We start from the raw sequence: 27595 nt of genomic DNA, 5'->3' as shown, positions 1-27595 counted from the left end.
ACCAGCCACAGTAGAAAACATCAGGGACATTTCCAGTGGAGTGGCCTGGTGTGAGCCCATGGGGCTGATGTCAGCTTCTGAGTAAGAGGCTGAAGTCCCAGTGAGATCCATGCTGCTCGTGGGAGGGCAGGACAGCAATGACCACCCAAAGAACAACCTCCTATTTTCCTACTCTCGAGACTGTGTGTGGGGTGGTTGAGGCAATTTGATGCTACAGATTCGGCCAAAAGACAAAGGTACTCAGAACATGGGTGCTACTAACCCAGTTTTTGTTTGTATTAGTAACATGGGTGAAAGGAAGACATTAAAAATTTTTTTATTTAGAGATAAGTTCTCACTAAATTGCCCAGGCTGGCCTTGAACTGTGATCCTCCTGCCTCTGCCTCCTGGGTTGCTAGGATTGCAGGTGTTTGCCACCATGCCCCACAAGTTTGCAACTTTTTTGGGGTGGGGGAGTGGGCACTGGGGATTGAGCTAAGGGGTGCTTAACCACTGAGCCACATCCCCAGCTCAATTTTGTATTTTATTTAGAGACAGGGTCTCACTGAGTTGTTTCGTGCCTCCCATTACTGAGGCTGGCTTTGAACTCGAGATCCTCCTGCCACAGCCTCCTGAGCTGCTAGGATTACAAGCCTGCGCCACGGTGCCTGGCAAGTTTGCAATTTTTAATTCAGCTTAACCTTTCAAACTCAGAAACATCATAAACATCATTTGCCACTTGGACCCAGCAGATCCATGTAACATATGTTTGAAATCACTTCACAAATAGCTTACAGAAGCATGAATAAAGGGATACTAGAAAACGACTTTATTAGACATTTTAATGAGAATTTAAATATGACAAATCTCTTTGTATACACTTATAAAAATGAAAAACAATACATTCCTGCAACTGATTCAGCATTCCCTCTGCAGAAACCCTGCCTCACACTGTATGCTATGAGCAAACGTATTTATGACGTGGCCTCTGGGGGGGGGGGTTACCGGCTTTTCTGCCTCCCCAGTTGATATAGGCTGAGTTGTTTATCCCATTCCCAACCCTAAATTTAGTACTAAAGCCATAACCACCCATACTTTAGAACGGGAGCATGTTTGGAGACAGGATTGCTATAGGTGTAAAGATGATGTCATACCAGAGGAGGGTGGACCCTGCTCTAATATGACTGATGTCCATGTGGGCTGAGGGCACAGCTGAGTGGAGTGCTTGCCTAGCATGTGCAAGGTCCTGGGTTTAATTCCCAGCACTAAATGATGACAATAAATAAGTAAATAAATAAACAGCCATGTGATGAGTCAGACAAGCTCACGGGAAGATGCTGCCACCAGCCAAAGAGCCACCAGAGGCTGGAGAGGACCTGAGCAGACCCTCTCTGCCACCTTCGGAGGGAGCCTGCCTGGCCAACACCTGGACCTCAGAATGTGAGAGAATCAATCTCTCTTCTAGGCCACCCAGACTGCAGTCATTTGTGAGGGCAGCCCCAGGACCCCAATGACCACACAAAGGACATCTTCCTATTTTCCTACTCTTGAGACTGGTGGGAAAGGACACTGGGGTAGAAGATGGGATTTCTTCCCAGGTCTATCCGTCCCTGGGAGGTGTCTATCCATCTCAGTTGCATGAGGAATCCTGTTCAGTGGAGTTCCCCGGTTCCTGGAAATGGCTGGTGCGGATCTCTGCTGTGGGGCAGGATGTACCCACTGCTGTGTGTGAGTTCTTGGGGGGCAAGCAGAAGCTCTGGCCCTCTCACAGCTTTGGCTGCCCTCCCCAGACCTGTCATGGTACAGGAGCCTCCAGCTGTCTTTGCAGGAGGTCTTATAGTTTATTTGTTTTCAGTACCAGAGATTGAACCCAGGGCGCTCGACTACTGAGCTACACCCCCAGCCTTTTTTAATTTTTATTTTGAGGGTCTTGCTAAGTTGTCCACGCTGGTCTCAAACATGTGACCCTCCTGCCTTAGCCTCCCAATGGCTGGGATTACAGACATCTACCACCCACCCTGGCTCATGTTCTTGTTTTTTAAAAATTATATTTGTATGCTTAAAAATTGCTCATCAGGGCTGGTTGTGTTAGGTGCTAAAGTGCTTGCTTAGCATGTGTGAGGCTCTGGGTTCCATCCCCAGCAGCACAAAGAAAGGAAGGAAAACAAATTAGGAAAAAAAATTACTCCATAGAGTGGAAGGCCTGCTACTTCTTTTGCACAGAGGGAAATTGAGGTTGCCAATTGGAAATCCTGGATTCATGCCTCATTGCATGATGAGTACTCTAAGAAGAATCTCTCTTATACTTTTTCTACTGGGGATAACAGGCTCCATCTTGCAGATGGAGGCCCAGGAAGGAGATATGAGCTGGTATGTGTCTTAGGTTATTTGATTCTGAAGTTCATATCACACCTGAAGCTATTTGACTCTGAAGCCTCCATATCACACTGCTTCACTGGGGCACACACCACCTCACTGACTCCCTCCATGCTGTGGACGTAATAGACATCCTTAGGTCAATGTTAGCTGCCACATTTGCAGAACGGAGTTCCTGAATCCGGCTGGAAGTGAGAAAGAGCCTATGGTCTCAGCCCAGTGAGTAATCAGATCTGTGGCAGTTTCTCATCCCTCTGCCATGGCCAAGGGACACAAAGAAAGGGCAAGGGCCAGAGTCTCAGGGGTCAAGAGGTCATGGGAAAATGCCCTAAAGAGAGTTCCAGGGAGAATTCATAAAGGCCCCACTTGGGTCCTGGATATTAGGTGTTTTCCACAGCCTGCCAGGCCCTAGCAGGGTGAAGATCACATGGGGCCACTGCCCACTAAGAGCAGACACCGAGGTCCTGACTGGGGAAGGCCAGAGCAGTGTCCCACCCAGGGCTGCAAGGCAGCCATCCCACAGCATGTAGTCCTAAGAGCAGACCAGTGATCATCTGGTCACCCAGCAACTCCACTCCTGGAGCTCCAACCCAATACACAGTGTGGAGAGGGTTCTCGTGCGCCCAACTATGGGCCTCACAGCTGCTCCATGGCTTCGGCCTTTCTGGAAACAACCCAAAGGGCATCAGCAAGAGACCAGAGAAGCAGATCATGACATTTAACCAGCAGTGTCACATAGCTACAAAAGAGAACAGCCATGAACCCTCAGGATGTGAAGGCTCTTACAGGAGCAGAGAAGGGGGGCCTTTCCATGTGATGGGGAGGGGAAGAACCGGCACTGCCCTGCGGAGACAGAGTCAGAGCAGAGCTCCTGAGGGCACATGCTCTCCATCTCCATCCTGGTGGGGACACACGTGATGAGCACATGTGAACTTCACTGTGTTTTCACAGTTTTCCTAGAATCAGAAAAGCACAGACATTGCCTGCTGGCCCAGTGCCGACTAGTTCGCCCTGCCCTGAGACACGCTGGGGTCATGTCTGGGTGACATCTGGGGTGTCTCCTGCCACAGTCTGCGGGGGTGGGGGGGAGGGCTTGCACAGCAGCTCTCATGCTGCATTGCTTGGTGGCCTTAGGAGAGAGGGAAGGAGACAGGGACTGGGGAGCACGGGGTTCTGCTCTCAGAGGGGCAGAGGCATGGCTCATCCCCACTGGATCCTGCTTCCTTTGCCTTGAGCAAGTCTCAAACCCATCTGAGCCTTAGCTTCTCACTTGTAAAAGAAAATTTGCTCCTCTTTCCCCACAGGCCTGGGGGGGGGGCTGCTAAATGAGACTTGGGTTAGCTGATGGATGAGAAAGTGCTTTATGAGCCAAATGGTACAATTACTGCTTTTAAATAAGAGCTGTCTTGGGCCTGCCACTCCACACCCTGTGCAGTCACCAGGAGCCTCAGACCATCCTCTCCCTGGGCACACAGCCCGAAGTGTGCCAGTTTCTCGCAGTTCACTTGTCATGGCCATCTCCTGAGTGGCCACTGTGTACCTGCCTGAGAGGGGGCTGTCCCATCCCCCAGTCAAGGTCTGAGCTTTGAGAAAGCACAAGATTGACTACTCCGGGGACAGATGGGTGACGAGGCAACAAATGTGCAATGACAGTTGCCACAGCTGAGGCACAGCGAATGCCTGTGCCGTAGCCAACCCTGTTCTCGCACTATGTACCCGCGCATCCCTTCAACCACCCTGGAACCCTCCCAGGAGACATGACTGCAACCCCATCAGGCAAGGTCAGGCCCCTGCAGAAGCCCAGGCAGGGAGGGTCATCTGTGGCAGAACAGAGCCTGCAGGCCAACTGGGCCGTGGAAGGAGGAGCACCGGCAGGGGTGGGAAGGGACCCCACCTGAGGGACAAGCAGCTGAGGGTGCCTGAGTGCTGGTGGCAGGTGCCCAGGGGCCGTGGAAGGTCCTGCAGTCACCCCCAGGCTCTGCTAGGGGCCAGGCCAGAGGCTGGGCTGAGAATGGAAGGGCAAGGAGGCAGTGTGGGAGGGGCCCCCAAAGCTAAGCCAAGGGCGTCCTCCATTTTTAGTAGCATGAGCCAACAATCACTTTGGAATACTAGATCCCTCTTTGGGCCTCAACTTTGCTATCTGCACCCTGGGGAGGGTGTTATAGACTGCTGGGTGACAACCCAGTGTCCATTTTTCCTTCCTAATCATGGAAACCTGGTTATATTAAGGCAATGAACCCAGCTACAATTCCCAGAAGGCCTTGAAGAAGGGAGGGCCATGAGTGCACTGTGTTGGCCAGCAAGGCAGAGGCAGAGGTTGGCAGGTGGCCTTTCCTTGGCCTGGAATGTGGATGTGCTGGCTATAGCTCTACAAGTGACCCTGAGCCCTGGGCTTCCTCCTCCGTGGTTCCAATGACCTCACAGAACAGCTTGACATGATGCCACCTCCCTGCTTTTCCCTGCAAATAAGCCCCACCTTGTCTAAGTCACTGTTGAGGGTTTTCTGTTTGGCAGCTAAACTCAGCCTCTGAGACCCAGGGGAGGCTGTGTGTCCTGCTCCTCAGACACTGCAAATCACACTCATGATCGCCGCTTTGCCCCAGTACCACCTGGTCAGTTAGAGGGTGGATCCTTTTTTTCCTTTGAAGCAACTCACTCTTTAAGTTTAGACATGATTAATGGACTCAAATGTCTTATGGGCCAGTTACATATTTTTTCTAATACACATTATGATAAATATCCTTAAGATAAAAATATTTGTCCATGACTTTCTTGAAGTCATTTCATACCACATCTCAGGAGGTACTTAGTGTCAGTAGCAGGGCCACCAGGCCAAAGGGCCATGAGACCCAGGCCAGCTTCAGCTCAGAGGTCTGGGACCAGGTAGAAAAATTGAAATCCTATACTCCAGGCGTAGTGCCTCCCTCTGAGTGAAGGGGTGGGTATTGATGTGCCCCAGAGGTTGCAGAGAAGTTCCAGAAGGGCAGCCTGGCTTTGGGCAAGTCCCAAGCCTGTCTTCATTGACAGAGGGTGTCATGACGGGGAGGCCAGCCTGCACCACCAGCTATGGAGTCTACACAGCAATTATGGGCATCCTACTCGGGCCAAGAGGCCAGAATGCCACCCGTACCTCCCTTCCCTAAGATGCTGATGCCAAAGTCCACAGAGCTCATCTCTGCTCCCATCTTGGTCCTGCTCACCTCCTGGCTTAAGGAAGCTGGCCAACAAGAAGTGGCTCCCATCAACAGGGAGGTGGCTCTGACCCCCACAGCCTCCACACAGGAGTCCCAGAGTGCGAGGGGTGAAGGTGTGGATTTGAAAAAGCAAGTGCCAAATATGATCAGAGGATGCCGCGACCATGTATCCATAGGATGGCGCTCAAGCTTTCTGTGTGCTTTTCTGATGAAAAAATTACTAAAACTCATAAACCCCTTAGGCCTTCACCTTAATATAGGTTCCCATTTATGGGGGTTTGGGGTACAGCTTTCCTCTAAGTTATTGTGCTTCTGATAGCCTGCACACCTGGGAGAGACCAGGTCCACTCTGCAGGTTGGCTGAAGTTTGTGGGGATGGGGACAGATTCTTCCCCATGACCTACCAGTGGCTGCTTGGGCATCCTCTTCATCCTGGCTGAGTGGTGTGCAGTGACCAGAGTGCTCCGAGACACAGGTACTCCCAGAGACAATAACAGGATGTGGCGTGGTCCCAGGAACAGCATCTGCAACTGTGGCCACCCAAGAAAGGCCAGGGACCTCTGGGAAGGGTCCACAGTCAGGGTCCTGGTACTCCACAGGCAGCCCTCGTTTGGAAGGTGAGATGGCCCCTGAATCTAGAGTAAGGGCTATCCCCAAAGTGTTCAGCGAGGGCCCTCTTTTCTCCAATCCAATTTTAGGTTAAGGCCAAGCTCCTCTGGCCTCCCTGTGTGAGGCTCTGGCTCCACCATCTATTTGGGTCTTCTTGGCCTCTTGGCACTGCCATCCCGGAGCTTCCGGGGGTTGCTGGGGGGCAGCGGGCTGTGGTGTGGCCCTCCACTCTCTGTAGACCCTGGGTGAATGGGGAGACTTCAGTTTGTGGTCCAGGCAAACTCAAGTAAAGCAAGCACCCCAAGTTGGGGGGGCCCACTACATGGAATGGCCCCTCTTCTCTGCTTCTGTAAGAGCCTGGGCACCTGCTGGTGTGGTGCCTCACCATGACCTAAGCCACTTCCCCAGGCAGCTCAACCTACTGGGCCCTTCCCCACTCCCCAGGCAGATCCACCCCTGAGCCCTCTGGGACTTTCTCCCGAACCCTCCATGTCTGCTGTGGTCTTGGCTGCTCCAGTACTCTCAGGACCCTCCCAGAGCCACAGTCTCCACATGTGGATGCACTCAACAGCTCTGGCCAGATGCAATTAGGAAAGGTGATGTTTATGGATCCTTCTCCATCCCTCACATTTAGAGACACACTGTTAAAACTCAGCATGCTATGGCTTAGGAGTTCTGGTCCCACTGCTAAACACCATTGAGAGCCAAGAATCCTTAAAAGAATGGCATAATAATGACAAGTTCTTAATCAGTGACACGAGGAATGGGTTAAAGGTACCACAGCAGGTACTAAGATCAAACAGAAGAAAGAACCTCCTGCATGGGCCCAGATGGTCCCAGGTGGTCCGTAAGCCCACTGATAATTGAACCTATCCTTCCTGATGGTCTGGTTGCAAGGTGATTCAGGGGGTGACAAAATAATGTCAATGACACCAGAGAGAGCTTCTTGTCTTCCAGAAGGGGACCAAGAACCAGGTGGTGTGCTCTGGTAATGTTCTGGACTGTGCTCTTCAATATAGCAGCCACTGGCCACATGCAGCTACTTAGCACCCAAAATGCAAAATTGAGATGTGCTGTACGTGCAAAACTCACATGGACTTCAGAGGACTTAGCGCCAAAATAAAGAATGTGAACTTTCTCGTTATTACTTTTACATTGATTATACATTGAGGTAAATAAAACATTGATTATACATTGAGGTTTCACCTGTACCTATGAGAACATTTGCAATTATATATGTGGCTCACCTCATACTTCTACTGGGAAGGGCAGTTCTACATTAAAAATTAAGCAATTATTTGTACATGTCTGAAGTTACAAGAAATAATAAAAGTTCTTTAAAAGAATTGGATGGGTCTATACACAGTGCATAGGAAATAGGCTCAGCTAGACTCCCACCTACCAACCAGGTACCTACATCCTTCCCAGGTATCTCTCCAACCTCCAGATGTCTAGCTCCACATCACCAGGACTCTGCCCTGAAAGTCCCATCTCTTTCTATCCTGAGTGCACACCCCAGCTTACTGCCACATGCTGATTCACCTGATGTAGCTCTCCAACTCCAGCCCCTGCGCCCCATCAGAGGTGCTGCCAAACCTTCCCCTTTTCAGCCCAACTGTAACCCTCCCCTGCCATCAGCCTTCCTCCAGCCTTCCTGGCCGACCTGGGGCTGTGGCCTACAGTTCATTTGAAGCTGGGCATATGTGTGAGAGGCAAGTGAAGTACAGCATCAGGGATGGGAGAGCTGCTGGGGCCAAGCCAGATCCTGCTGTCTCTTCTCTACCAGCAGAACAAGCTGAGCAATTGCAGACAAAAAGCCCAAGTTCAAATGCTGGTTCTCCTCTCACTCCCTAGTGACCTTCAGTCAAGTCTCTATCTTCTGTGAACATCAGGGTCCTGCAAACAAGGACAATTATAGGGCCTACACAGAGGCGGTATGGCAAGAGTGGACTGAGTTGTGCACAGTGACCTTCCTGCCCTTACTTCTCCCTGTGGAGAGGACAGGAGAACCCTGGTAGCCAGTGGGGTGGGAGCTACAGGACTGGATGGTGGGGAGGAAGCAGACACTGACCTCGGATGTCCCTGGGCAGGAGGGGTGGCCTGCTTGGGCCTGTGCTGCTCTGCCACATGGCGCTGGGGAAGGTGAAACTGACTTCAGGTACATGAAGTGTGTTCTCATCTGAACAAAGACAGGACGATATCATTATTAGCACTACCCAGTGATTCCTGGAAACCAAACTGAAGAATGGACAATACATACCAAGAACTCACCCCACGTCAGGCTCTGTGCCTAACCCCTCCTTGGGACCCCCCCAGGGTTTGTTTTTCTATGTGAACTCCTGCACTCTGTCCTTCAAGAAGTTTCCCCAGCCCAGCTTTTTGTTCTTGTCTCTTCCCATCAGCAACTGTGTTTCCTTCTCCATCCCCTCTTGCTCTTGGCTGGTAGTTACATGGCAATGAAGAGGACTCGCTGGGTTTATTGCATATACTCAAATAGAAAAGGAAGCCAAGGGGTGGGCTGTGGGGAGAGAAGGGCATCTCTCCCTTCCATCCAGTTGGGTTCCCATTTCCTCAGGTCTCTGCCCAACATCACCCTACAGAGAAGCCCCCTGAGTGTCCAAGCCCAAGTCGAGTTGTTCTACACTCTTCCTCCTTGTCTCACTCAGCTCTCGAAACTCATTGGGCCAAGGTGCCATCTGGGAGCCCAGCCTTCTGCAAACACTGTACATCTGTGATCTTCCAGCTCCCCAGGGGACCTGTGTGCAGTGAAGAGCTGTCTGCCCCTGCCAAGAAGGGATACCTGGTCTGCCCCACCTCCTGCCAGCCCTTTCTGTACACCTGAAAACACAAGTACATTCTTTCTTGAAGCATGGCAGCCAGGTGGAGAGAGCGGCACTGGGCACCAATCTTAACCATGCCATCAATACCTGATGTGACCCTAGAGATGTCACTTCTACTCTCCGGGCCTCAGTTTACCCACCTGAACCAGCTGGGCTAAAGATCTTGAAGGACCATCCAGCTCTAATATGTGTTAACTTTTTGATCACAGAACCCTACAGCTGTAGAGCTGAGAACCCTGGCCCCACAGAGACTGTGTTGGCACCACTGAGCAGGGCATCGAGCCACTTCCTGGGAAGGACAGCAGGAATTCGGCCTCATCCTGGAGAAGCAGCCCCTTCCTGCCCACTGAGAGGGCCAGTGCAGACTACTCTTGCTTATCTGCAAAGTTGGTCTTCTTTTGTACGCAGATAGCACGAGATGATCTTAGGGAACTGCTCTTTGTTCTTCTATCTACCACACGGAAAGCTCTATTGTCAGGGAGCTCTTGAAATGAAATAAAATGGCACGATCTTGGATTTTCTTGAGACATCCCCAGGAAATCAAACAACAAACAAACAAAAGTATATAGAGAGAAGAAACAAGTTGGGTGGTGGGTACATGGAGATTATTGTAATTATTCTCTCAGCTTCTGTCTATGTTTAGAAATTTCACAATAGACTGTGGGGGAAAGAAAGTGAAATTTTTTGATCACATACAAACACATCCCCACAGGCTCATTTCTAGAGGAGATATGAATACCCACTCACCTCCTGTGGGCAGAGTAGGGGACTCTTCTGGGTCAGCAGTGCTAGGGGGCATGTCTATGTGGTACTTACTGTGGCTGCACCAGGCTGAGCCATTACACATAATTGCACAGGCATTTCTAAGTCCCTGATCCAGAAAGGGGCTATCATGGACACCCCCTGACGTGACTGGAGCCTGGCACTGTGTACTGCCTGTCAGCTGGGAGTGCTGGGGAAGGCCAGCTCCATCCCTGACTCCCAGCTCCCACTCTATGCCACTCTGTGTTCTCTGTGACTTTTCATTGTTTTAAGAGCACATAATGGGAAGGGGGCTACTCCTGAAAACAGAAAATCCCATAAAGAACATTTTGTTTTTAAAAGTGTTTCAAGTTTTGGGGGAAAAAATGGTACTACAAGCTGGGCATGGTGGCTCATGCCTGTAATCCCAGAGGCTTGGGAGGCAGAGACAGGAGGATCTCAAGTTCAAGCCAACCTCAGCAACTTAATGAGACCCTAAGCAACTTGGCAAGACCTTGTCTCAAAATAAAAAATAAAAAGGTGAACTTGGTTCCTAAATTGCATCCACGAGCCCAGGTATGCAAAAATATGTTAAGAAACATGAAAAACAGATATCTAAACTCATCAGGGAAACAATTCTGTATAAATTTAGTCTGCTTTCTTTGGTGGTTTGGTTATGGATTTAACAATCTGCATTTTGCTTGAATTGGGGGTCTGACATAGACATAGAGATACATGATGGGAGAGTTTGGGCTCATAGAAGGTGAGAATGAAGAGGACTTGGCTTCTCCCAGTCCTATTCTTCACTATGCATAGCTTACATAATGGAAACAGGAAAGCATCCTCTGAATATGCTCATTCTGCTCCTGCTCATGTCCAAAGTCACATGAGCATGTGACATGGTGATTTCTATTAAAATCTTTGACTCACCTAAAGCTGGGGAAAAAAATAGCTTGATAGTTTTTCCCCCACAATTTGGTATCAGTTTTATATATAATTCATTACCTGTTTTTTTAAATATTTATTTTTTAGGTGTAGATGGACACAACACAATGCCTTTATTTTTATGTGGTGCTGAGGATTGAACCTGGGTCCTGCCTGTGCTAGATGAGTGCTGTACCAGCCCTCATTACCTGTTTTTTACAGAAACAATTAGTTGTATATAAAAATGTGTAGAGGAAGAATACAAGTTCAGTGTATTATATAAAGGGGAATGACCAGAAGGAAGAGGGATAGGAATAGGAGAAACAGAGGAACAAATTGGATATAACTTTCTTATGTACCTATATGAATACACCACAGTGAATCTCATCATTATGTACATCCCTAAGAACTGGAATCCTAATTAGAATATCGATACATTTCATGCTTGTATAAACATATCAAAAAAGATTCTACTGTGATACATGACTAAAAAGAATTAAAAAATCCCAAAGATATGTATATTCTAATATCAACTATGTATACTTTTTCCATGGATTAAGTTCATTGTGTCACTTAAAATATTTTCTTTCCTCCTCTTTTATTTTTTAAAAATTTTTAATATTTATTTTTTAGCTTTCGGCGGACACAACATCTTTGTTTGTATGTGGTGCTGAGGATCAAACCCGGGCCACACGCATGCCAGGCGAGCGCGCTACCACTTGAGCCACCTCCCCAGCCCCTTTCTCCTCTTTTAAAGTAAATACTAAAAATATTTTTTAAAGGGAGGAACTGACGGTGTGGCTCATAGTTAAGTGCCTTTGAATTTAAACCCTGATACCAAAAAATACACACACACACACACACACACACACACACACACACACACACTGCTGATGACTGCATTCTGTCAATTTTGTCATCAGGATCAAACACTTCTGAAGTGCCAAGCTGCATGTCTGTGGCAAGGTGGACAGTAAACCTGGCAATGTCTGTTTCCACTGTCCTTGAAATACCATCCATAACCCCCCAAATGTGCACACCCTCTGATCCAGAGACCACACCTTTATAAAGTAAAAACAAAAGGACATGGAACTGTGGTCATGAACTAGGAATCTGGAGCCAGTTCACCTGGTTTCAAGTCCCAACTCTGCCACTCCCAGCTGGGTGGACTTGAGCAAACTCCTCAACATCTCTGTGCCTCAGTTTATTCATCATATAACATGGAGGGGGCCATTCCTTACCTCACAGGACTATTATGAGGATAAAGATGCACCCTGCAGGGTGCATAGCATAGTGCCTGGTGCAGTGTGTGCTCAGTAAATGGGCACCATCATGTAACCCCCGGGTCAGCTGGTGCTCCCAGCCCCTTGGTGAGGAGGAGCTTGCTCTGCTTCCTTACAATCTTCTGTGGGTTGACACTTTGAACCACATCCTCAACCTTTCTTATTTTTTATTTTGAGGCAGTCTCTTCTGTCTCAAACTTGCCATCTTCCTGCCTCAGGCATGCACCGCTGCCCCCAGCAAAATGTAGCATTTTTTAAAATACAGAACTAGCTGGGCACAGTAGGGCACACTTGTGGTTCCAGTGACTTGGGAAGCTGAGGTAGGAGGATCACAAGTTCAAGACCAGTCTCCAACCTTAGCAAGATCCTGAATCAAAAATCAAAAAGGGCTGGGGATACACCTCATGGTAGAGCCCCCTTGGGTTCAATTTCTAATGCTGCAAAAATAAATCAGTAAACAAAAATATAGAACTAGGCCATTGGTCATGAGTCATGGTACCCCCAAACTTGTACTTTATTCTCAAATACTTGGTCTTGACCTCTGCTGCAGGTCACCCGTTTGCGGTGGTGATGAATCACACACAGCCCTGACTTCCTGTAAGGGGAGGGGCTATTCACATCAATGGCAGAGACAGGATACTATTCTTGGTGACTACTTCTGGGTGGTAGGGTTCATAAATGGTTCTTCTCACGTATAATTTTTATCTACGTAGCAAAATAAAGTTACTGTTTTTATCATAACACCCAAAGAGCCACCCTCTGGCCTCACTAACTGGCCTTTAGGACAGGAGCACAGGCGCATAGAGTTGGGGACTACACCCAATCTCAATCGCCAACCAGAGAGTCGGCAGGCTCAAGGTGAGCCCACAGCCCCATCTTCAGGAAGCTGGTGGCCCCAGCTCACTGGGACAGCTGATCCCAGGGCAGCCTATCATACTTTCTAAGGTGCTCATATGGAAGGAGGGACAGTGTCATAGGATACAGAAAAAACTGACATGCTGTTTTCTGCCTTGGATGCCGTACCTGTGTGGAAACTGAGGCTGGGTTTTATCTTGGAGGCCACGGGGACAGCAGGGAGAAAGCTCTTTCCTGGCGACTTTGACTGCTGAAGGTGTGCTGGGGGCAGCTGGCTGTCCACTAGGTGCTCCACAGAGTGGGGCTGAAGTTTCTCCTGCAGGAAAGGTCACACAACAGGTGTGGTGTGGAGTGAGGAATGGGTGCTGAAGGGACAGCATGGCGAGGGGAGCACTGATTAAACAGCTACCGGGTGACAGACTGTTGTGAGCCTCTAGGTAAAAAATGTGCAGAATTCCTACTAATCTCCTCAGTCCCCACTGAATGAATAAATGACCCTTTTCTAACAGTGAGTCCCCCTTTCCCCTTATAAAGTCCTCTAGCAGTGGGAATTTTCGTCTAAACCCAGGGCAGTGGTCAGTTATGTGCGTCAACCTGTCTGGGCCATGGAGTGCTCAGATACTTGGCTAAACATTATTCTGGGGGTGTCTGGAAGAGTGCTTCTGGGTGAGTGTAACATCTGGATGACAAAAGCAGAATGGCCCTCCTAATGTGGTGGGCCACCTCTGATCACATGAGGACCTCAGCAGAACACAAGGCAGGCCCTTCTCCAAATAAGAGATAGTTCCTCCAGCTGGGCCACTGACTTTTTCCCACCCTTAGCCTTGAATTGAGACTGACTCTCTGGGGCCTCCAGCTGCTGACTCAGCCTACAGATTTGGGGACTTTCCAGCCTCCATGATCACCTGAGCCAGTTCCTGGTAATAAGTCTCAATCTCTCTCTCAAATGGAACATGGACACATGTGGTTCAAGATCACATATGAGCTTGAAACTGGTGAGGGACAGGTGAGGAACTGGGGCCTCCCATGTCCACCATGACTCTGTGTCCCTGACCTGCCCTCCTGTCCTCCTCCAGTGCCCTAGCACCTACCGAATGCACGCTCCAGGTAAGCGAGGGTGAGCGTTTCCTCCTGGACTTCCTGTCCATGGAATGGTCCCTGCGTGGGCTGGCATGGGGCCAGCTCCTATCTGCCAGGGTGGGGTCAGGGGTGGTGTTGGGCTTCAGGTCTCTGGAATCCAGGGTTGCCTCCTCTAGGAAGTGGCGGGAGGAGCTGTTGCCCTCCCAATCCTGTGCTTTGGAGCGTCGGCTGGCTGCAATGAGGGCAATGCTTTTGGTGCCCAGGGCCATCTCCTTGAGCACCTGGGTGCTTAGGGCTAGGCTGCCAGCCTCCCCTGCTGGCCACAGGGTGCCCAGCTCCAACCCAGCTGGGGGGTACACCTTGGACAGCAGGCTCTTCATATTCAGGGAGCTTGGCTTCTGTAGGAAGACAATACCCTCAGAGTGGTCAGAGGCCCTAGATGGGACTGTTGTCCCCAAGTGTCACTACTATCCCAGAGCAGACCTGGAGACAATGACTCCAGGTAGGTAGTTTATAAGGGGGAAAGATACTGGGGAGTAACATGGTTAAGGAGGGTGTGTGACCAGACAGTGCCACTCTGGTGATTGTGCTGAATGTGTGGGACATCCCGGAGTAAGACTGGCACTCAGGTGTGGGGTCCTGCCACCACAGGGAGGGGCTCCCAGGGTCACTGACCAAGAGTTCTCCAGGAAGGAGTTCCCCAGCACTTCTGCACTGCAGAGCAGCCCTGCAGCGCCCTGTGGTGTCAGAGGATGGGGCGTCCTCACTATAGCGGGCAGCAGTGGGATATGTCGGAGCCTGCTCATTCATTCTGTTCGTAGTCATAACGAACACTAATAGCTTTTACGTAATTGCTCATGGGAAAAGACCAAAATCACTGACTTGCAGGGATTCTCCTTCACCAAGCCCACCCCCTGCAAGAGTCTCATATTTGCCAGTCTGTCTCTCACTGTCCGCCCCTCCCCAACCCCTAGAAAAAGAGGAGACTTGTTGCTTTCTGGGAGCAAAGTTAGGCTGGTCTACACAATAAAGAGAAGCAGAGAAAATGGGAGAGAAGAAAGAAAATTCAAGCCATATAGAGAGAGGCTCAAAAATAGGAATCAGAGGGCAGTGAGAACGAGGAGGCACCAAGTATGTCAGGGCAAGGGGTGGGCAAGGAGTGGGCCCGGTCAGCCTTCCTCAAGAGACACAAAGGGAAAGGAGAGGCACTGCTCCCTGAGTTGTTAGACTGCTTTTTCTTGTACTTGGCACCACAATAAGACCCTTATGTTCACCATTTTACAGGTGAAGAAACAGCACAGAGTCGTGCAGTAACTTGTCTGAGGTCACAAAGCTAGCAAAGGATACAGTGCAATTTGAGCCCAGATCTGGCTGGTTCCTGAGCCCCAAAGTGCCCACACCCCAGGAAAGCTAAAAAGCAAGTTGGGAGGACACAGGAGCACATTGATGCTTTTAACTCCTTCATTCTTGTAATTCTTTCAAGCACCCCAGGGGGTAGGTGTGATCACCCCAACCTACTATGAACAAAGGAAGATCCTGCAGAGCTACCACAGCCAGCCGCAGGGGGACAGAGCCAGTTACTTCCAGTACCTGTGTCTCATTTTCTTACTTTGTAAGCTGAAGAGAAAGATGGCCTCATCACCAAGTGGGAGCCGCCAGCACTAGGGTGACAGGATGCCCCCCCCCTTCACATCTGCTCAGGACCTGGGGGGACCTTATGCAGAACTAGGATCTCTGCGGGTGTTCTTAATTAAGGCTCTCTAGAGGAGGGCATCCTGGATTCAGGATGGGCTGTAATTCAGGGACTACAGTCCTTACAGGAAAGGAAAGGCAGAGCCACAGGAAGATGTTGGGGAGATGGGGCTATGTGGCTGCAGCCAGGAACCACCAGGAGCCACCAGGCAGGAAGGCTCCTCCTCCAGGGCCTGGGCGGGAGCATGGCCTACCAGACACTTACCTTGGACTCTCAGCCTTCAGAGGATGTAGCCCTGTGTTTGATGCTGGACCTGAAGCAGCCTCAGGACACTGTCACAGGCTAACCTCTAGTGTTGTGCAGGCTACCATCTTGATGGTTGCAGGAGGATGGATGGCCCTCCCTCTGGATGCCCCACCCATTCGCCACTGGCCTGTGCAGTTCTGGTTGAGGGTGTGAGGGTCTGCAGGGGAGTGGGGAGCCTCTGCACAGTCCAGGCCCCACTGAGCACCGCACACCAACCTCGTGGATGGGAGGAGTCAACAGCACTCGGAGGGACGGCGGAGGGAGAAGACAGTCTTGCTTTCCTGGCTTTTTCAATGGTGTGGCTTTTGATGACTTGTTACCATCACTGTGGATGAAGTGGAGGCACAAGTAGGACTACTGTGCCCTCTGATACATCCAGGGACCAGCCTGAGCCTGAGCCTTGGCTTCTTCTCTGGCCGCAAGGCTGTGGCCCACACATGGGGGCAGAGTGGTGGTGTCATGCACTGGGGCACAGTGGTGGCTGTGGCCAGGCTTCTCTGGTAGAGCTCATTCACCTGACATTATGCACTGGTCACCTACTGTAGCCATGCCTATCCCTAGGACCAGGCGCGCACCGTCCTTGGCAGACTAGGCCCTGTCCCACACTCTGTCCAAGGACACACCACCCAATGGGCAAGCGGTTAGGACAATAAAAGAGTGAGCAGGTGAGCAGAAGACCCACCCACCTCAGAACAGGTGAGGCACAGTGAAGATATCTGCCTGCTGGGCCCCTCCTGATCCTGCACAGACCTTCATGGACCACTCCCTTGTCGTTAGTGACAGGGAGGTCTTGGTCACTCTGATAAGCTGGCTCCTGGTAGGCCTGGCTACCAAACTTGTGGCCAGAAAGTTTGGGACTTTGGGCCAATGGACTTCCAGTGAGAGAGAAAGTTAGAGATTGATTTTATTCACTTAGCCAAGGAGATATCGACCACACCCCCAAATGAACCCCAGGGCTCTGAGGTTCCGGGTGGCTTCCAAGTGTGAAAGGTGAGGTTCAGGGCTGGCAGGGCCTGACTTCCAACACAGCTGGCATTCCAGCTGCACACTTACTCCTGCGCACATTGGACACTTAACTGTGCTCCTATGCACAGCTCGGAGGAAGCTCAGCCCAGACTCACCCCAGTTCTGGCTGTTCCCAGGTCTGGCTCTGGGGAAGGGAGGGGAAGCCCCTCCTCTCACTCACCAGATCTAGAGGAGCACTGCCTCTGAGCTGTTCTCAGAGCTTATTCAATGGGCCAAGGACCAAGTTCATGCCAGGTATGGGCTAAGGACAGGAAGACAACAGGACATAGGGGAGTAGAGAGGTGTGTAGCCTGGACTGGGGCCCAGGGCACTGTGTTTGCATACACATACATACACATGTGCACACGAACCCAATGCACCTTCATGACACAGATACAGGCACATGTGTGCACATGTGACACACATTGGGGATAAAAAAAAATGACACTTTATGTGGAGGCCTCTGTGGCCTTCCCATCTTCTGCCACCATTCTTCCCTCAAGGTAAGCCATAGAAACCAGAATTCCTCTTCTCCAAGATGGGTCCCCAAAGCAGCCATGAAACATAAGAATGCTACTCTAACTCCCCTACCCCTACCAACACTCCCGAAATAAAGAAATTCTTCTGACCTGCCTGGCTTAACAGCAGATCATCAGGCCCTTATTACAGAAGGAATGCTGCAGAGTGGCCCGAAGAGCCTGCACAGACAGGCCTGGCTGGGCCACCCCTAAGTTCACTACCATCAACTCACACACTTCTTTTCCAAAAAAATTTCCAATTTTATGCTCAGACCTGAGCATAAAAATGGGGAGTTCACCCTGGGTCTTTGGGTCTTCATTCTGAAGCCTCCAGTATTACATAAGATGATGATCAAGTAAATTTGTTATGCTGGCTGGGCACAGTGGCACACACCTATAATCCCAGTGATGTGGGAGGCTTAGGCAGGAGAATTGTAAGTTCAAGGCTAGTCTGGGTGACTTAAAATTTTGAAAGGGATGGGGAGGGGATTAAATTATGCTGTGTACTTGTACAAATAAGTAAAAATGAATCCCATTATTACATATAATTATAATGTATCAATAAAAATTACCATTAAAAAATAAAAAATAAGGGGCTGGTGTTGTGGCTCAGTGGCAGAGTGCTTGCCTTGCATGTGTGAGGCACTGGGTTTGATCCTCAGCAACACATAAAAAATGAATAAATAAAGATATTGTGTCCATCTACAACTAAAAAAAGAATAAAAAATTTAATTTAAAAAAAGGACTGAAAAGTATAGCTCAGTGGCTTTAGGTTCAGTCTCCAATACCACTACATAAATAAATAAATAAATAAATTGGTTATGCGTGTCTCCTGTTAACCTGCTTTTGTTATAGAGTGTCAGCCATGATCATCAAGATGGGAAAGAGAGGGATTGTCCTCTTACTGTTCCCCCAAACATGCACACACCACCTACAGACACACATGTGCCCATGTACACAGGCACACTAACATTTGCACACAAACACATGTGTGTGCTCACATGGATGAATGTGTGTGTACACTTGTGTGCATATGAAGCTTGAGAACTCAAACAACTTCATGCACTCACAAATGCACTAACATGCACATGCAGAGCGCACACTGCCACACCAACATGCTTGCATATGCCCATATACTGAAGGAACCAGGCAACCTCTGCCTGGAGCCCTGGGATTTTCATTGCCCAAAGGTGACAAAGGTAGACCTGGGCTTTCTAATGGAACTTCACAGCCTCCTGGTTTGAATAAACCAGCTGCAGAGGCGTTTGGGGTAAAATCTGGAGAAATCTGACAACAGGTAAGATATGAAATGACATTCAAAAGCATCACTAACTTTGTTGAGAATAATTATTTACACTGTGGTTTTAGAGGGAACAGTACACTATTGTATCTAGGGGTAAAGTGTCCTGATATTTTTATTTATTTTATTTAAATGTTTAACCTAATAGCTACGCCATTCAGTGGTCACCTTCTAGGGCAATTTGTTATTCTTACAAGGATCTCTCAAGCAACAGAAGTTGGACACTCCAGGAAAGAGGAAGCACTGGCTCTGAAATCAGCCTCAGGCCACCTGCCAAACAAGAGCCTGGGATTCATAGCCTTGGTCTCCACCAGGCTAGATCTCACCTACCTGTCTCTCTCCAGTGGCATTGAGGGCAGCTCAACTTGGGGGCCCCGCAGGAAGTCTTTCCTGTCCTCAGGCTGGTCTCGGCTGGGCTCCTCCGGCATGGGTGAGATATGCAGAATGGAGCCATCCTGGGACCAGACAGTTGCTGAGTGAGGCCGGCGGGGATGTAAGAAAGCCATGTTATCAAGCAGAGGGTTTCTGAGGGACATGGGAAGGTCCAGGTCCTCCCTGCCACTGCCATGCAGTGGGAGGCCAGTCATCTGCACAAAACCTGCACATGGGTATTTATAGCAACTCTTTTCATAATTGCCAAAATTTAAAAGCAACCAAGATGTCCCTCAGCAGGCAAATGGAAAAACAAACTTTGGAACAGCCAGATGATTGATGGATAGTTACTTAACACTTAACACAGTCAGTGGACTCCTTAACTCCTGCCCCCACCAAGGAGATCTCCCATATCAAATCCCCAGGGACCATCTCACCACTTTGACCCTGAGCAACAGTGGTATGCAAGGAGACACCTATGTGAGAAACCCTAAAAGTCTATAGGCCTGCAAAAAGTTAAACAGATTTATTATGTGACCTGGAAATTCCAGTTCTGGGTCTATACCCAAAAGAATTGAAAGCAAGGACTCAAAAGAGACTCTGCTGCTGTGGCATTCTTGCCAAAATGCATCATCATGAGAATTAGCTCAATCAATCTACTCATGGAAAAACACCAGGCCAACACAGAACAGGGACATTCTGCAAAGTAATGGAGGAACAGTCTTCAAGCGTCAGACCTGGGAGAAGGAGAAAGACCAAGGAGCCATCCCAGACTGAGGGAGATTAGGGAGACATGACTGCTAAAGGAAAAGTGGATCCTGAGTTGGGTTACAGACCAGAAAAGGACATGAGTGTAGAAAAGCATTGCAGAAGACGTTCCTGTCACCACCACTTAAGAGACAACAGAGGCTTAGGCCAGGACACAAACAAGAGGAGCTCATGGTCCTTACTAAGGAATGCAAAATTCTATGGCCACTCTGGAGGACAGTTTATCACTTTCATTTTTTGTTTTTGTAGTACTGAAAGTTAAACCCAGGGCATTCCACTTGCAAAGCAAGTCCTCTGCCACTGAGCTACATCCCCAGCCCCGTTTGTCAGCTTCTTACAGAAGTAAACTTACTCTTGCCACATGGTCCAGCAATCATGCTATTTGGGATTTACCCAAAGGCATTAGAAACTTACATCTGCACAAAACCTGCACATGGATATTTATAGCAACTCTTTTCATAATTGCCAAAATTTAAAAGCAACCAAGATGTCCCTCAGCAGGCAAATGGAAAAACAAACTTTGGAACAGCCAGATGATTGATGGATAGTTACTTAACACTTAAAAAAAAGTGATCAAAGCATGAAAACACATGGAGGAAACATTAAATCCCTGTTACTAAGTAAAAGCAGCCACTCTGAAAAATCTGTTGTATGACTCCAACCATATAGTTTTGGAAAAGGCAAAAAGACAGAGGCAAACAACCAAAAGATTGGTGGTTGCCAGGATCTGGTGGGGAGGGAAGGATGAGCAAGGGAGCATAGACGACGTTCATGGCAGGGAGACTGCTGGACGACAATACCATGGCAGGCACTTGCCTTCTAAGTGTCCAAACCTACAGCATGACACTACAAATGGATTCTACAGTAAACTGTGCCTCTGGTGATAATAATGTGTTGGCATGTCCACTAATTGTAGCAATGGACCACTATAGTGCCGTGTGGGGTGTGGGTAACGGAGGTTCGTGTAGGGGTGAGGGAGATGGGAACTCTGTGCTTTCTGTTCCACTTTGTTATGAACCCAAAACTTCTCTAAAAGAGAAAGTTTATAAAAAAACAAAAGACAAAAACCAAAGTGAGACAGATGTCTGGAAAGGATGGGGAAGCAGGGCAGAGCAGAGGCTTTTCTCAAACAGGAAGCAGATATGCGAGGGGTAACTGAGCCCACAGACCCAGGAGAGCAGCCCAGCACCCTGACTCATCCTGCTCTCCATTGGAAAGCACAGACAGTGTACTGCCAGAGCCTGAGCAGGGGAAGGGGGTAGGGTGGGGAGTGCTTTGGCTGAGCCTTCCTCATGCCATGCATTGCCCACCCCGGCTATGGTCTAGAAGTTTCTTCTTTCTTTCCTCTGGAGATTTAAGTCCAGGGTCTATGGTCTGGGCACATCAGGCCTTTTTTATGGCATGCGAAGATCAGGTACGGCAGCATTCACGCTCAATAGCCAATGCAGAGGCTACCTCGAAGCCCTCTCCCCTGCAAGCTCACCAAGCCCATCCTGACAAGACACCCAGAGCAAAGAAAGACCTAACTCTTGAGATCTCGCCACGGGTCCCAGAGAACACTTCTCCAGGTCATCAAGGCAATACGGCCCTCTGCTCAAGGAAACTCAGGAATCCCTGTTGGGCTTTGCCACTGGCAGAAATGCTGGTAATAGCTAAGGATTAGAGAGGTCCTAGGAGACAGAACAGAGTGGCCTGGTCCTGTGAGTGGACCTCCTCCACTATCTCTGGCCAAGCCATGTCCATCAGAGCCCAGGGAGGGCTGGCCTCATCCTGAAACCTGCCTGAATCCCCAGCCTGTGGCTCGGCCTGTCCTCCACCCTATTGCTCTGGCACTAGGCAGTTGGTCTACGGGTGTTTCCAAATTTTCTCTTCTGTTTCATAGGGCCTGGCACAAACAGGCCTCAGTGCCACAGATGGGAGAGGCTGACTATGGCCTGAGCCTGGGGCGGGGGTGGTGGGGGATGACTGGCAAGCAGGACTCACCCGGAGGGGCCCAGACATCACTGAGTGCAGCAGCAGCAGGCGGTCCAGTGTGCCCTCGCTCTGCTCCTGGGAGTACAGCCGGTACTGCTTATCCAGAGACTCTGGAACCTGGATACCACTGTCTGAGGGAGCCAGGAAAGCAACATTAGAATGAGGAAGGACAACCTCTAGAACCAGGCAAAATGTCCACTACTTGTTATAAGACAGTATTGTATACGGGGAAATTTGAAGGCAAACACTCCAAACTGATAGAAGAGGCTTTTCTGTTACATTGTCTTTGCTTCTGTCTACTTTTAAAAAAATTGTTCTTGTCTTTGCAGTGCTGGATATTGAACCCAGGATCTTACATGCAGAGGAAGTGCTCCACCACTGAGCTACACCACCAATCCAAGTTTAAAATTTTTCTATTATGTTCATATATTGCCTTTCAGTCATAAAATAGTGTTATTAACAATTCTTAATAATACTTTTAGTTGTAGATGGACAGAGTACCTTTATTTTATGTATTAACTTTTATGTGATGCCGAGACTCGAACCCAGTACCTCACAAGTGCTAGGCAAGCGCTCTAACACTGAGCCACAATTGCAGCCCTATTATTAACAATTCTAAAGTACAAATAAAACTTAAGTTAAAAATTAAAGGACCTGGGGCTGAGGATGTGGCTCAGTGGTAGATTGCTTGTCTAGCCTGTGTGAGGCACCAGGTTCGATTCTCAGCACCACATAAAAATGAATAAATTAAAAAAGTATTGTGTCCATCTACAACTAAAAAAAAAAATTAAAAAAAAAAGAGTTAAAGGACCAGGGCTTGGAATTTAGTTCAGTTGGTAGAGTGCTTGCTTTGCAAACACAAGGCCTTGGGTTCAATCCCCAGCACCACAAAAAAGAAAAAAAAAAAAGTTAAAAGACCACTCTTAGGGATTACCCAAAAGAATTAAAAACATGTCTCAAAGAAAAACTCAAACACAAATTTTATTCACAATAGCCAAACGACAGACCCAACCCCCTTTCCCATAAACAGATGAATGGTGAACATAATGGTTAATCCACACATGGAATATAACTCAGTCATAAAAAGATTATGATGTTCAGGGTGCCGCAGTGCATGCCTGTGACCCCAGCTATGTAGGAGGCTAAAGCAGGAGGATCTCAAGTTCAAGGCCAGTCTGGGAAATTTTATGAGACCCTATCTCACAATTTAAAAGAGAAAATAAAAAGAGCAGGGGGGGCTGGAGTTATGTCTCGGTGGTAGAGCATTTGCCTAGAGTGTGTGAGGCACTGGGTTCGATTCTTAGCACTACATTAAGTAAATAAATGAATAAAATAAAAATATTGTGTCCAACTACAACTAAAAAAAAAAAAAAGAGCAGGGGGTGTAGCTCAGTGGTAGAATGCCACTGGGTTCAGTCTCCAGTGACATGAAGAAAAACAAAGTTAAAGTAGGAAATTGCCAGGTGTGGTGTTGAACACCTGTAATTTCAGTGACACTGGAGGCTTGGGCAGGAAGATTGCAAGTTAAAGTCAGTCCGGGTAACTTAGCAAGACTGTGCCTCAAAAAAAAAAAATAAAAATAAAAAAGTGTTGGGGATGTAACTCAGTGGTAGAGTGCTTGCCTAACAGGCACAAGGCCGTGGGTACCATCCCTAGCACTGCAAAAAAAAAAAAAAAGAAGAAGAAGAAAAAGTACAGTTATAGCTCTGACAAAATTAATTTCACTGCTTCTAGGCAAGGTGTTGAGTTATAGGGGACTTGCTATCTTTTTCAGAACATTCATTAATACTGTTATAACTCATGCCTTTTTCTCATAATAAAGAAAATCATGTAATATCTCCCCAAAGGAAAACTATTATGCAATTTAGTGAGTGTTGACTGCAGGGACAAGATGACTATGGTATCTGCACACACTCAGGATGCTACACACTTGCACAAACATGTGAACAAGAGGAGACACAGGGGTGGGTATCAGAACACAAGATGAAGAAACATCTCAATTGGATGGTTAAGAAAGTGCAGGCATTTCTACAGATAAGGCAGTTCATTGTCCCCTTAAAGGGCAGTTTCAATAAAAAAGAAGTCAATGAAAAAGAAGGTAAGGGCGTGTGGTATGCTCATGTGGGTGTAAAACCCCCATCCAAACACCATCTCTTTGTACAGACCTCTAGAGAGCACACGCAGGGAGTTGGCAGTGGCCAGGCTCCCAGAGGGGAAGGGAGGAGCTGCCTGCTGTCTCTGCTCTGCTGCCACTGGGGACTGCTGGGGTTTGGACCGCAGGCATGGTTCCAGAAAACAACCATGATGAATAGCGCGTCCCAGAGGTGGCCTACCCTGCATCAGCTGCCGCTGCTCCTGGATGACCTGCTCACAGAGCAGCCGGTGCTGGTGGTAGCGCTGGATCACAAAGTCCTTCTGGCACAGCAAGTTCTTCCAGTACAGGCTGTTGGCCTGCAGCTCTGTGTTCTCCACCTCTAGCTCATGGGCCCTGCACAGCAGCCTCAGCACCTCCCGCTGGTCCTCACTGGTGACTTGCTCAGGCAGCAGCTTCTCCATCTGTGAGGCTTTCTGCTTGGCATGGGCCAGGCGTTGCTCCAGCCCGGCCTGAGGAAGACACTGAGGACTCAGGGAGGACATGGGACCCTGCCAGCCACGGCCTGCTCATTCCTATGTGCCAAGGTCTACTGATCACGCTCAGGAGACACACGGTGGCAGGCTCTAGGATGTGCCACTGTCCCCTAGACTTTCTGTCCTCTACTTTCTGCATTCTGACACTTTGACACCTGGGGCCTCACTGATCCTGGAGTGGCAGCCCCTCTCAGCCTCGTTAACTTCTGGACAAGGCAAACGACTCATCCACGAGTTCTCTCTATGGGACTCTCACACTCTGGGTTACATTCCACCTACCCTAATCTCCCCAGAGCTCGTACTAGACAACTAGGACAGCCCCTAGGCCCAAATTTTCTAGCCAGCCAATCCTAAACCTTACTAGCCTTCCTTGACTGTTTCTTCCTGCAGAAACCACAGTGAAGGCCTTGGCCATGTTGCTTTTCCTGCCTCTTAACCCACCCTGGTGCCCCCCCTGTGGCCCTGCATGGCACAGCAAGCCCCTTTTCTTGGGAACCATGAGTAGCAAACTTTTTAATGGCAGTCATCTCTTGATCCGTCAGCCCCACTGAACCTCAAGTTTCCTATTGACACGTTGTGTTTTAGCTATAGCACCAGGGCTCACCACTCACCATGTGCCCACATGTTGCCTTGGGAAACAGAGATGCCCACTTTCACACTGTGGAGCAGCCCCTACATCTGTCGTATGATGGATGGTCCACAGCCAAGGTTCTGGGTCTCCCAAACCAAGCAGCACATAAGAGGAAGCAGGAAGGGCCGAGGCCCAGCTCCTATACTATACGCCCACAGACTGCTGTCCCCCTTGTAGGAAATGGGCTGGAAGCCCTGTCAGAGTTCTCCAGAGAAACTGAACCCACAGAAGCCCCATACAGATATAGACATATGTTGTGTACATGTCTATGCACATGTGTGTATATATACTAAAGTCAGCTGAGTGCATATGCTAACCAGGCCTACAAAACACCTTCAGAGCAATGCCCAGTGTTTGATGGCATCACTGCATCCTGTAGCCTGAGGGAATGCATCAAAGTAACCATCATACCTCACAATTCCATCCAGGCCCCCAGAGAGTAACATGTGGGCCAAGCCACCTGGTGAGCCCAGAATCAAGGTCCCCAGGAATGGGTCAGATGACAGTTTCCAAAGCACTGAGGAGCTGCATCTGGCCACCTTCTTAATTGGGATCAACAGGGGACCACATTGGATGAGTTGGCCCAGCTCCCCAGCTGCTCTCCTCCTACTGGGCATTACTCTTTCCCTGAAGACCTCCCTGACTCCCAGGCTACACTAACAGTCCCTCCCCTCCCTCACTTGCCCCTATTCCTGCATTGTTGCTGTGCTGCTGTACTGAACTGCCATGCCGTCTCCTCCCACTAGGTGCGAGCATAAATCATAGAATGTGTCTTGTTCATCTTTAGGTCCCTAGGGCCTGTCATTAACAACACTTAAAACATTGATTTGTGTTTGATTAACTGTTAACTAAGTAGTCAAATGACAGATTTATCATTTACAGACTCCATTGCATATCAATATTCATGCTTGTTCTTGAAGCCATGCTTTCTTGTTGATGCATATTAGTGGCTCAGGCAGAAGCCATTTTTCTTATTTTTTAGAAGTTGGAGGAAATCCAACTTTGAATTTTGAAATGAAATTGCATGATCCCCATGCTGCTCATAACAAACATGATGTCATCAGACACTTTTTGCACTGCCTGAGAAGATACCTGCAAGCATTTACTAACGAGCTGCAACAGTACATGCTTCTGTGGAATCTCTAATATGTACCAGTTCAGCAATTTTCCTGAAGTGAGACTATTAGATAACCAGCTATTATATAAACAGCTCAAACGTGAAAAGACTTCCATCTCCGGAGAGGAACTTGAATGTGGCTTCCTTCTGATGGTGCCCCTGGTCCTTGCATGACATGCCCAAGACCAGAATCAGGGGAGGAATGAGCCAGATGCCCATGGAATCACTCTGCAAACTACAAAGTGTTCGCTCTGTATGGGGGTTATTGCAAAGGGAATGAGCGAGCTTTGCCATTCCAGGGTGTCCAGAGAAGGCGAGGCAGGCAGAGTCTCAGTGAAGCAGACACTGCCACTCCTGCCCCACTTTCACACACACAGGCTTCCTGCCCTGAGCTCCCCCTTCACTCCCTGGGGCAGCAAAACTCCTCAGGAGGGCGCAAAGGCATTGGGTCAGACCAGGTCAGGTCCCAGCTCTGCTCCTTCAATTTACTCAATACATCTTTTTTTCTCCTGCTGTCCCACTGAGCAACATCCCTAGTCACTTCTATTTTTATTTTGATATAGGGTTTCACTAAGTTGCTAGTCTCAAACTTTCAATCCTCCTGGCTCAGCCTCCCAAATTACTGAGAGTACAGGTGTGCACCACCATGCCTGACTTAATTTATATCTGCACCTCAGTTTCTCATCTCTAAAATGATTGTGATTGACTTTACTCCATGGGATGAGCTGATGTTCACAAAGAGCCCACCCATCCATTGGTCCATAAGCACCATCCCAGTTACCATGAAAATGCTGCGTCTCTCTCCCTCACCTTGAGGGCCGAAGTTTTCCGCTGCTCAGCTAAAAGCAGGCCAACTTCCTCTCTGGCCAGAACCACTTCGTGCGGCTCCACAGACTCGCCCTCAGCCCCATCAGCATCTGCAGGCTCCTCATCCTTCTCTGGGTCACCCTTGTCCCTGGGCACGTGGTGGTGGGTCTTCTCCCGTTCCCAGCTGTAGCATGGCAGAGGGGACAGAGTGCAAGCCACACCAGGGGCAGGGAGTCCTGGTGCCTCAGGTCCCAGAGCCTTTCTTGGCCCCAGCTGGCTACCTCACAGGTGTGGACATGAAAATGGAGCAGAATTGGATCTTCTGTATGATCTTTCTCTACATATGATTCCCTCCCTGCTTGCCCAGGACTCCCTACAGCCACATTGACCCTAAATGTGCCCCTGCTGAGCCTCAGTTTCCTCACTATAAAGCTATATGGGGCTGGGGTTGTAGCTCAAAAGTAGAATTCTTGCCTAGCATGTGAGAGGCCCTGAATTCAATTCTCAGCACCACATATAAATGAATAAATAAAATAAAGATCCATCAGCAACTAAAAAAAAAATTAAAAAGCTGGATGATGACAGCCTGCAGGTT

The 27595-nt window shown here is 48.9% G+C and overlaps 1 protein-coding gene across 1 annotated transcript in view; it reads right to left on the bottom strand.

The window, feature by feature from the left end:
- Positions 1–804: 804 nt before the first annotated feature.
- The window catches only part of LOC101968299 (kinesin-like protein KIF19), a 50451-nt gene continuing 23660 nt past the window's right edge, over positions 805–27595 (bottom strand). Inside the window, exons 12-20 of the mRNA XM_040277797.2 lie at positions 27004–27184; positions 24151–24421; positions 21827–21948; positions 19034–19158; positions 16097–16205; positions 13893–14279; positions 12970–13117; positions 8230–8337; positions 805–6399 (exon numbers count right to left, since the gene is read on the bottom strand). Of these exons, the coding sequence (XP_040133731.2) occupies positions 6299–6399; positions 8230–8337; positions 12970–13117; positions 13893–14279; positions 16097–16205; positions 19034–19158; positions 21827–21948; positions 24151–24421; positions 27004–27184 (1552 nt within the window). The 3' untranslated portion in view covers positions 805–6298. The remainder of the gene's footprint in view (positions 6400–8229; positions 8338–12969; positions 13118–13892; positions 14280–16096; positions 16206–19033; positions 19159–21826; positions 21949–24150; positions 24422–27003; positions 27185–27595) is intronic.

This window comes from Ictidomys tridecemlineatus, chromosome 10 (genome assembly GCF_052094955.1).
Source record: "Ictidomys tridecemlineatus isolate mIctTri1 chromosome 10, mIctTri1.hap1, whole genome shotgun sequence".
NCBI classification, from domain to species: Eukaryota; Metazoa; Chordata; class Mammalia; order Rodentia; family Sciuridae; genus Ictidomys; species Ictidomys tridecemlineatus.
The sequence above is the reverse complement of the archived record's forward strand: the minus strand, read 5'-3'. Positions and strand labels throughout refer to the sequence as shown.